This window comes from Trypanosoma conorhini, assembly GCF_003719485.1.
Source record: "Trypanosoma conorhini strain 025E chromosome Unknown Tco_14.4_contig_00064, whole genome shotgun sequence".
NCBI lineage: Eukaryota > Euglenozoa > Kinetoplastea > Trypanosomatida > Trypanosomatidae > Trypanosoma > Trypanosoma conorhini.
This window is the reverse complement of record NW_021704151.1, coordinates 37,655-47,864: the sequence shown is the minus strand read 5'-3', so window position 1 is coordinate 47,864 and position 10,210 is coordinate 37,655. Positions and strand designations below refer to the sequence as shown.

The window sequence follows — 10,210 nt, the reverse complement described above, 5'->3', positions numbered from 1 at the left end:
ATGTTTGCTCGTGTGCATGTTGCTCGCTTTTCACAGAAGGAATCTAGCGCATTTGGCATTTCAGTTTTGTTTTTGCTACTCAGCACGTTTCGTGGGCGAATTTCTCTGATGAAGCGGCTGCCCCCGCTGATGGCCGCGGCCTACAGTCCCAAAGATGTGGAAAGTGAATGGTATGAGTGGTGGGAAAAGTCCGGCTTCTTCCACCCTGCATCCGATGTGGGCCGCAAGCACAATGGCAAGACGTTTGTCATTGTATCTCCTCCACCCAATGTCACTGGGTATTTGCACCTTGGCCACTCCTTAACGGGGTCTGTGCAGGACACACTTATTCGATTCCACCGCATGAAGGGCGACAACACCTTGTATGTTCCTGGGACAGATCACGCCGGTATTGCCACGCAAGTGGTTGTGGAGAAACGCCTTATGCGTGAAACCGGTGAGACGCGTTACGACCTTGGTCGAGAAGAGTTTCTCAAACGTGTGTGGGAATTTAAAGAAAACCACGCCGGTGTGATTACACGGCAGCTGCGGCAAATTGGCCTCAGTTTGGATTGGTCGCGAGAGCATTTTACGATGGATAAACACTGTGCGGGGGCGGTAGTGGAGGCTTTCGTGAGGCTGCACGAGGATGGCCTGGTGCACCGCTCCACCCGCCTTGTGAACTGGTGCTGTGCGCTACAGAGCGCCATCTCTGACTTGGAGGTGGAGTTTGTGGATGTGCCCAAGAATACTAAACTTGCCGTTACTGGCTATGACAAGAAGGTCGACATGGGTGTGCTAACGCACGTTGCCTACAAGTTTGAGGACAGTGATGATGAGATTGTTATTGCCACGACTCGGCCAGAGACCATTCTGGGCGATACGGCGGTTGCCGTCCACCCTGACGATGAGCGCTATAAAAAGCACCATGGGAAACGCTTGAGGTGTCCTTTCCGCGATGAGACCATTCCGCTGATCCTCGACCCTGTCTTGGTTGACGTGAGCTTTGGCACAGGCGCCGTAAAAATTACCCCCGCACATGATCCAAATGACTTTGAGGCGGGCATTCGACACAATTTGCCGCAACTCACCATGATGGACCTACATGGACGAATTTCCATGGATGGCCCGTTTAAAGGAATGCATCGCTTTGACTGCCGTCGCGAAATTGTGAAGGCGCTTGAGCGGATGGGCCTTCTACGCGAGGTGGTCCCCTACGAGTACCGTGTTGGTCGCTGCAGTCGTACAGGCGACATTGTGGAGCCGCTGCTGATGCCACAGTGGTTTGTCGACTGCAAGGAAATGGCGCGTAAGTCGGTGGAGGCGGTGCGTAACAAGGAACTGCGTTTGTACCCCGCCTCGCACGAGGCGGTTTGGTTTCACTGGTTGGAGAACATAAAGCCATGGTGCGTTTCTCGTCAGCTGTGGTGGGGGCACCGCATTCCCGCATACAAGTGCCTAGGCGTGGAAGCATCCGACCCCGAAGATCTCTGGGTGGTGGCTCGCAACATTGAGGAGGCGAAGTCCAAGGCACGTGCAAGGTTTAACCTGACCGATGCCGAATTGGAGCAATTGGTACTGGAACAAGACCCGGATGTGCTTGACACATGGTTTAGCTCTGCCATGTGGCCTTACTCCACACTCGGCTGGCCAGGGGACACAGACGACATGCACAGGTTCTTCCCTGGAAACTTGATGGAGACCGGCCACGACATCCTCTTCTTTTGGGTGGCACGCATGGTGATGACATCGCTGCAGTTCACGGGGAAATTGCCCTTCTCCGAGGTATTTCTGCATGCCATGGTGCGGGACAAGAATGGTGAGAAGATGAGCAAGTCGAAGGGAAATGTGATTGACCCACTTTTTATTATCCACGGCGTCACCCTTGAGGAACTCCACGCCACGGTGACGAACGGCAACCTGGAGGATAAGGAAGTTCCCCGAGCGCTAAAGTTGCAGAAGGAAACCTTCCCGAATGGTATTCCTGAGTGCGGTAGCGATGCGCTCCGGTTTGGCCTTCTTTCCTACACGCAATCAGGAAGGAGCGTCAACCTTGACATTGACCGCATCGTCGCCTACCGCCAATTCTGCAACAAGTTATGGAATGCGGTGCGGTACGTCCTCTATCACGCTTTGGGAAGCGAGTACAAGCCGAGCCAGACAGTTATTGATGTTTCCAATGTGGAGAATTATCCACTGGAGTGCCGCTGGATTCTATCCCGCCTCGATGTAGCTGTGGAGGAGTGCATCCGCGGCTTCTCAGAGGGTTCCTATGACTTTGCCCTCGCCACCAACGCGGTCTACCGCTTCTGGTTGTACGAGCTGTGCGATGTTTTCCTTGAGCTTTCGAAGGTTTCTATTCAGGCTGGTGGCGGCAAAAAACAGCTGGTGCAGGATGTGCTGCTGCACGTGGTGGAAGCCGCGCTCCGACTGCTGCACCCTATGATGCCTTTCCTCACAGAGGAGCTCTGGCATCACCTGCCAAATTACAATAGCTTTGGAGTAGAGAGTATCATGCTCGCCCCGTATCCTACTGTGGCTGGGTGGAGAAATGACACGGTGGAGGAGCAGATGAAGCTCATGATGGATACAGTGCACAATGTTCGTTCCACCAAGGCCTCCTACGCGCTTACGAACAAGCACAGGCCTGATGTGTGGATTACCGCCCAAACCGCCGAGGTGAGGCAGTTGCTCATGGACCACGCGTACATGGTCTCGTCTCTCGGTGTGGTGGGAAATGTCTCTGTCATTTCACCTGAGACGGCGGAGACAAGTGTTCCAAAGGGCTGCGGGTTTTCCGTGGTGAACAAGGAGGTGGGCGTCAACATGATGCTCCTTGGCTTCATTGACGTGCAGAAGGAGGTGACAAAGCTCGATAAGCAGCTTGGGGGGCTGCAAAAGCAGATTGAGGGCCTCAAGAAGAAGATGTCGATTCCAAACTATGACACGAAGGTCCCTGCCGAGGTGCGGGCTGCCAATAGAGAGAAGCTGGAGACGCTCACGTGTCAGGAGAGGCAACTCCAAGAAGGCCTGGAGAAGATGAAGGCCATGCTTTAGGCCGATGAGGGGGACGCCCGACACCGCACACACACACACACACACACACGCCCGCGTGCAAACTTGAGGATTAAGGCGGGCGGGGACGGAGTGGAGGAAGGCAATACTTTAACTCGGCCAAAACTCAGGGGGCATAATAATAATAATAATAATAATAATTCGCTTACTTTATTATTTTCTTTCCTTTTATTATGCACGAAAGAAAGAGATATATATATATATAAATAGCGGAATGCTGTTTGGTACTGTAATCGGACCAATAGGGCGAGAGGAACAGAGAATATAATTTGCGTGCCTCATCTTGTTAGTTGTATGCTTGTTTGGGCGGTTTCTCCCTGGGCCGAATTGTATTGCTCCGCTGACTTTGCATGCCTTCCAGCCCCCCCTCCTCCCACACACACACACATACATCCTCTTCTCTTTCCTCTTCTCTTCCCCATGTGGCTTGCACGGACACCCTTGTACGCGACTACAACGCAAAGGGGAGGAAAAGGAGAACGTTTTTAACTAGGTCCTTTTTATTTTGTTTAAATTTTTTTTTTTTTTGTCCGCCTGTGTTGCGTTTTTTTCCAATCCGCGTTTGCGCCGTGTGAGTCCTTCACTCCGGAAGAAGCAACAGATGGAAATGGTGGAGAGCCTCTGGCCAGCTGCGCGGGAGGAGGTCCCGGAGTCCGTGCAAGCCTTAATGGCGATGTGGGGAGGCTTTGAGGCGCCGCGCAGCGCCAACGATTGCGGCATTGAAAAACGACTAGAGTTAGACTTCCGCGGCGTCATTGTGCCGAGCGGCGTGGCGGTGGCTGACCTCGAGTCTGTCATGTCACATGCAGGGGAGTTGCTGGAGCGCCAGTCCGTCGACAAAGGCCTCATTTCCCTTTTCTTTAGCAACAGTACGCTGCAGTTAACAGAGAACCAGGTTCTCGTGACATCGTCGTCCTCCGTGCTGCTGCACGTGATTTTGGGACCGCTGCTGGATCTGCTTCGCAACCACGCCATTGTTGTTGAGTGGGCCTCCTTTATGCGCATGAACACCACCTCCCCATGGAGTTCTTTGTGCGAAATGAGTGAGATTATGGCACAGGAGTACGCCGAGTTGAAGTCCGCCTTTCCGTCTGGCCATCCGTATCTGACAGGCCCGCTTGATAGTGATCACTTCTTTTACTTTGTGTATGATGCGATTCAACGGAATGTTGCCGGCGCCCCACCCGAAGAAGATGAGCAGATCAATATATATATGTACAACGTCAAAACTGACGGGTCCGACGATGGCAGTGGGGCTTTAAAGAACTTGCGACAAGTGATTCCGCTGAGTGCCACTCACTACGAGAAACTGCGAGTCTCCACAGACGGCGTTTCGCACCCCTTTGCATCATTTGAGACGAACGCCGTACTGACCACCGCCAAAAAGGCCGAGTTGGTGCGGGGCCTTCTTGAGAAGTTTTGCCCCGACCGAGTCACGATGGTTGTGCTGCAGGACCGCTGCAGTCCTCCTGCCGAGCGGGACAACTTTTTCAACGCGGTGAAGGGCTACACCATTATGAACCGCGCGACGAACCACTTTGGGCAGGGCTACGCGTTCCACCAGACTAGTTACGTCCGCGCTGAATGAGGGAGTGGGCGAGATAACAGCACAGGCGAGGGAAGCAAGAAGAGCGAGGGGTGAGTGGGTGGAAGACAGTTCCCCCTTCTCTTTCTTTTTTTTTCTCTTTTATGTTTCTGCATGTCGTTGCTTGTTTTCATTTTTTTTATTTTTATTTTGTTTCGCTTGATTGTTTAGGTTTTTTAAGAGAATCACATCCTCCTCCTTCTGTCATTTCCTGTGCCAGTTCACCGAGTCGACTTCTTTGAAGCACTCAATACCACTTTTGCTGCGACCCCCCCCCCTTTCATTTTTTTTTGCCCCCTTTACGTTTGCGCATTGACGCCAAGAATAAAAAAAAAAAACTGCTGAGCCGATTTCTTCCCCCGCTATTCTTTTCTTCCTGTGCAGCATCCGCCGCCTGTCACACCGCGTGAGACAAGACAGCGAAGCACCGCCGCTACCACTGCGGTAACGCGGCCTTTGCGTTTGTCTCTCTCGCTCTCTCTACCGGTGTGTGGGAGTTTGACGCGTGTGACCCGCGGGGGTGCCGCACAGCAGAACTGCCGCAATAAAAAAAAAAGGAGGGGGCACGAGGCGGGTGGTGGGTGGTGTCCGCAAAGTCCCCTTTGCCGCCACGCGCGGCGTGCTCCCTCCGAAGAAACAGTACCTGAGTAATATGAAGTAAACCTCTACGGGGGGCATTTTTTTCTCAACCGTCGTGTCCGTTTCTTCTGGGCATGCCGGCAGCTCGAACTGGCAGATAAGCGCCGCTCCTCGCGTGAATGAGGTGCAGCGGGCAGAGCATACACGCACACACACACACAAAGAAATCAACGTAAGTGAACTTTTCACGCACACACAAATACTTTCCGAATAAAAATATAAACGGAACCGGTGGATGACACTCACAGACCCCAATATAATTTCTCTCCTTGACGCTATTAAACTATAGTTTTTTCCCCTGTTTTTTTTTTTACGGGTCTTTGGTGGAAAGCGGCGCTGGGAAGGTGGGTGGAAGCAGTGGAATGATGTTGCTGATGATGGACCCATTTGGCGGCACTTGCACTTTGGTGTGGCTTGCTCCCATCATTCCTTGCGTTTACCCCATTCCCCTCCCGCTCTTTTTTGTTTCACCATTTCATCACCTGTTTTTGTTGTTGTTTTTGACTGATCGGAATTCATGCTGTTGCGCTGGGGAGCCTAATCCTTTTTCGTTTGCGCCGCAGCTGATTTTCCCGTCGCGTTATTGCCATGGGGGCCTGTTTTTTTTTTTTGACGAGGCACGCTGCCAGGCTTGCGGTGCGTGTTTGTGGTGCCTCCCTCTGCCCCCCCATGGCAGAGGCGGCTGACGCCCTTTCCGACAGAAGCATCGAGACGTTCTTGGCCGCATTCACTTCCGCAATCCCCTTCTCTGCCGCTGCTGGGTGGGGCCCCTTTTTCGTTGCGCGGCTGCCGCGATGGCGAAGCAGACGGTGTGGGGTGGGGGGTTGTGGGAGCGGGTATGCACCGCTTTTCTCTCGAGCCGCTGTGAAGTGTCGGGAATAATGCCGCCTGCCGCCTGGCAACAGCGAAAGGGGTCCGTCCACTGAGTGCGTGTGTGCGTGTGTGCGTCTTGCCGTGTGCTGTGTGACTCAACCACGACGAGGGTCTACTGGAGCGCTTCATCTCTAAAACACCAACAACATGCAAGCGAAACCCTCAGCAGTAAGGAATAACGAAATAACTTGAAAGTGAGAACGAGGGAGTAGAAGAAAAAAGAAACCAACAAAAAAAATAAGCAACTTGTGTCTGATGACGAGGCAAGGGGCATTCAGCTTGCTGTTGTTGTAATTATTTGTCCTTGACAGAGCTGCCTTGGTGGTGAGTGTGTGCCCACCGACGGCACGGACGGTGAGAGAAGAAGACGATATATGGTTGTGTACGATGACCGATTGGTGCGTGAGGGACTCAAGTAAAGAGAAGGGTCGTAATCGTTCGAGATCGCATCCAATTTTATTAAAAAAAAAAGGCGAAGAAAGAAGAGAAGAGCCGTCACGAAAAAAAAAAAAGAGAGATAAACCTTTTGCGCGAAGAAGATGGAATGAGGTACACATGAAAGTCAGAAAAGAAAACCAAATCGAGAAGCGGCGTAGCGCGTGGGTCCCCGGTCTTCGCTTTTCTCTCCTCTTTCCCGCCCACTCCCTCCTTTGCTTACGTGCGCACCGGTGCGCATGCGAGCGTGTGCTGCCTGCACCCCCTGTGGGGGTCTCATTGCCCCGCGCACGCGGACGCACACGCACACGTACAGAGAGTGAGGGAGGGATCGATGGCATCGGAGCAGGAGGGTGTGGGGAGGGACGGAGGTGGAGCAAGGCGCCTAAATGGACTCACGCGATGTACAAATTCAGCAGTGTGTGGGGGTGGGGGATATTTTTATGATCGCATGCAAATTATCTTTTTTATAGTTTTTACTCCGAGCCGCACCAGGAGGAACGGGCGGGAGGAAACACGGAAACGAAAACCATTATGCGCACAACAATCCGAAATGATCATCACAGAAGCCGAGGAGCATAGGTGAGAAGCGAGTGTTTAGTGGAACGCAGCTGCCGTGTACGTAGGAAAGAGGGAGAGAAGGAAGGAGCAGCGTTGCGGCAAGAGAGAGAGGGAGAGAGAAAGGAAGAAGAAACGAAGGCGTTATATAATATATCCCAGCGAGTATTTTTTTTTCTTTAAAAACGAGGGATTTGATGTTCCCGCGACTTGAGGGGGAAATAGGTTAGGAGCAGTGGGAGTACGCACGCGCATGGTGAAAGGTGGAGAGGCGCCCATGGGGCAGAAGGCCCGGCGGAAGCAAAGCGAGGAATAAAAGAGGGGCCATCGATGTACAGGTGGGCAGTGTAGGAGGAGCGGGCCTCTGCAAGTGTGTGTGTGTGTGCGGAGGGTGGGGTGGGGTGGGGGAGGGGCGTGTGGAGAAAATGCGGGGTGCTCCGCGTGGAAGGAGGCAACATCGAGCAACCAGCAGCAAAGACAACAGAAATGATGTTTTCTCTGTCTCACTCGTGTGTGTGTGCATGAAAAGTTGTGAATATGTAATTGGCTCCACAACACGTGTGACGCGGCGAAAAAGAGTTTACTGACACGTGTATGTGTTTGCGTGCAAAATTGCATACATATATATTCTTGGCTCCACCAGTGCCACGTTTCTCTCCATTTCTCTATGGGGATGATTGCAGTCTCCTGCCCTCATTTTTCCACCCTAACCCTAACCCCATTTTTTCTTTTCTCTCTCTTTCTGTGTATTTCCTTTTTATTTGGCTTCCACGCTTTTGTTTCTTTTCATACCACTCGCTGCTGCATCGTTGGGTTTTTTTTGCACACCCACGTATTTATAGATATATGCGTGACGCAGAGCAGAGGATTGAGTGGGGGAAGAGGACGCGGGGGGAGGGGTGAGAGAAGGGTGAGAGCTACGAAAGGCACATGAGCCCCGCAGGTAAATTTCCTTTAAAAGAAAAAGACAGATTATGATATTCTTTTTCTTTTCCGTGCGTGTGTGTTTTCTGGGGAGGGAGCTGCTTGGCGGTGCCTGGGTCACCTGCAACGTGCGTGCTCCGTGCGGCACGTGTGCCCCAATACAGTGGTCTCGGCGGGAAAATGAAAATGAAGAAGAACAAAAGCAAAAGGAAAGAAAGCTTCCTGAAGAGAAGGAGAAGTGAAAACGTGAGGCAAGAGCCTCTGAAGCTGAGGGAAACGTGGGGAAAGTGCCAAAGACACAGGTCAATCCAATGGGTCGATTTATTTTCCTTGTATGCTTCCTTTCATTACAGCTGTTTGTGCATCGCAATTGGTGATGTGGGAAGCAAACTGTGTTTGCTAAGGACGGGAAAGGAAAAGAAAAACAACAACGAGCAAACGAGGTGTAGTTTACTCCAACGTTGACCCACTTTGCCCTACTCCCTGTTGGTGTATGGGGACGTGGGTGGTATGCATCTGTTCCCTCGTGTTACACCTTCTCGGTTTTGTTCCTTCTCTCCGTGTCACTCGCACTGTGCTGTAGGCCACACTCGTGTTCTCGTTGCTTTGCTTCGGCGAGGCATATTTCAGGGGCTTCTTGTTGGATTTTATTGCGCGCCTCCGGCTGCTTCGCGTGGGTGAACGAATTCATCTGTGCGTTTCTGCAATTATCATGCCGAGCAATAAGGACCCCTTCTCACTGATGGCCATGTGGGGCTCCGTGAGGAGCTACGACCCAAGGCGGGGGGCTAGCTTTGAGGGACCGGAAAAACGCCTGGAGGTCATCATGCGTTTTCTTGACGAAACCCACGTGGACGGCCTTCACGCCCTTGGAGACGAGGTGTGGACAGTTGTCGTGGGCTCATTAAATGCTCAAATTGTGTCCAAGGAAAGTAATGAGTACATTCGCTCTTATGTACTTACGGAAAGCTCGCTGTTTGTTACGCGGGAGCGCATAGTTCTGATCACGTGCGGCACAACGACTCTGCTTAATGCGGTTCCGCACGTTTTGGGGGCGGTGAGTGATGTGCGTGGGGAGGTGGAATGGGTCTCCTTTATGCACAAGAACTACAGCTTTCCGTGGGAGCAGAAGGGGCCACACCTCTCCATGGCAGAGGAGTTCAATTCCCTCAAGACCTACTTTCCATCGGGCAAACCTTTTATATTTGGTCCCGTGGACAGTGATCATTACTTTCTGTTTGTGTATGATGACATTATTCGTCCAAGCGAGACCGAGACTGACAGCCAGTTAAGCATGACAATGTACGGCCTAGATCCCGCGCAGACGGCGCATTGGTATTCCGACCGGTTTATCTCGACAGGCCAGGAGACGGCTGCTATCCGTCAGGCGACAAAGCTGGACAAGGTAGCAGATGGCTCATGGAAGGTGCACGACTTGCAATTTGAGCCTTGTGGGTATAGCGTGAACGCCATCCGTGGTTCGGAATACCAAACGATTCATATCACACCAGAGGAACACTGCTCTTTTGCCTCCTATGAGACGAATACGCCTGTTGGCAACTACGCGGAACGAATAAGCACCGTGCTGGGCGTTTTTTCTCCACAACGTTTCTCAGTGATTGTGTTCCTTGACCCCGACAGTGCTGCCGGAAAGCTGTACCAGCGGGGGGAAAACGTTGGGGTGGAAGCTGAGTACTACCCAGGATACGAACTGCAAAACCGCACCGTCAATGAATTTGCTCCAGGGTGTGTGGTGCTGAAGATGAATTACGCACGGAAAACGGCAGACGCCGAGGCAGATCCCACCGCCGCTGTGGAAGCCTAGGATGAGGCGAGCTCGTCTCCGTAGAGTGACAAAAGGAGGTGGATTTCCCGCTGCTTGGGACGGGGGGATCGTAGCTGCACCATTTACTATTGGGCGCTGTAGTCATGGCCGTGGTTGTTGCCCCTACGCCTTTTTTTGTACGTTTTCCTTTTGCAGCTTTCCTGCGCTGAGTGCGTGCCATTGTAAGCAAGGGGTGAAAAAAGTAACGCACGTTTGCGAAAGGAAATGGCTAAATGAATCCAGACACACTTCGAGACGCTGCTATCTCACGGATGTAGGTGGTTCATGTTTTTTATACATGTGTGTTTGCGAGTCGC

The 10,210-nt window shown here is 52.2% G+C and overlaps 3 protein-coding genes across 3 annotated transcripts, besides 10 other annotated features; all 3 read left to right on the top strand.

The window, feature by feature from the left end:
* On the top strand, window positions 1-3,036 carry Tco025E_01825 (valine--tRNA ligase; the record flags this gene model as incomplete). Its single annotated transcript, XM_029368761.1, has 1 exon — window positions 1-3,036. One exon carries the CDS (start codon window positions 1-3, stop codon window positions 3,034-3,036), a length of 3,036 nt encoding a protein of 1,011 aa, XP_029231145.1.
* A 20-nt stretch (window positions 3,037-3,056) lies between these two features.
* Window positions 3,057-3,085: a microsatellite.
* Window positions 3,086-3,169: 84 nt separating this feature from the next.
* Window positions 3,170-3,195: a microsatellite.
* Window positions 3,196-3,244: 49 nt separating this feature from the next.
* Window positions 3,245-3,263: a microsatellite.
* Window positions 3,264-3,551: 288 nt separating this feature from the next.
* Window positions 3,552-3,582: a sequence feature (A-rich).
* Window positions 3,583-3,655: 73 nt separating this feature from the next.
* On the top strand, window positions 3,656-4,642 carry Tco025E_01824 (S-adenosylmethionine decarboxylase proenzyme; the record flags this gene model as incomplete). Its single annotated transcript, XM_029368760.1, has 1 exon — window positions 3,656-4,642. The coding sequence occupies one exon, from the start codon at window positions 3,656-3,658 to the stop codon at window positions 4,640-4,642; it is 987 nt and encodes a 328-aa protein (XP_029231144.1).
* Window positions 4,643-4,723: 81 nt separating this feature from the next.
* Window positions 4,724-4,795: a sequence feature (GA-rich).
* A 622-nt stretch (window positions 4,796-5,417) lies between these two features.
* Window positions 5,418-5,439: a microsatellite.
* Window positions 5,440-6,201: 762 nt separating this feature from the next.
* Window positions 6,202-6,244: a microsatellite.
* A 656-nt stretch (window positions 6,245-6,900) lies between these two features.
* Window positions 6,901-6,958: a microsatellite.
* A 290-nt stretch (window positions 6,959-7,248) lies between these two features.
* Window positions 7,249-7,278: a microsatellite.
* A 238-nt stretch (window positions 7,279-7,516) lies between these two features.
* Window positions 7,517-7,564: a microsatellite.
* Window positions 7,565-8,780: 1,216 nt separating this feature from the next.
* On the top strand, window positions 8,781-9,893 carry Tco025E_01823 (S-adenosylmethionine decarboxylase; the record flags this gene model as incomplete). The annotated part of the gene is made up of 1 exon (XM_029368759.1): window positions 8,781-9,893. One exon carries the CDS (start codon window positions 8,781-8,783, stop codon window positions 9,891-9,893), a length of 1,113 nt encoding a protein of 370 aa, XP_029231143.1.
* Between the last annotated feature and the right edge of the window lie 317 nt (window positions 9,894-10,210).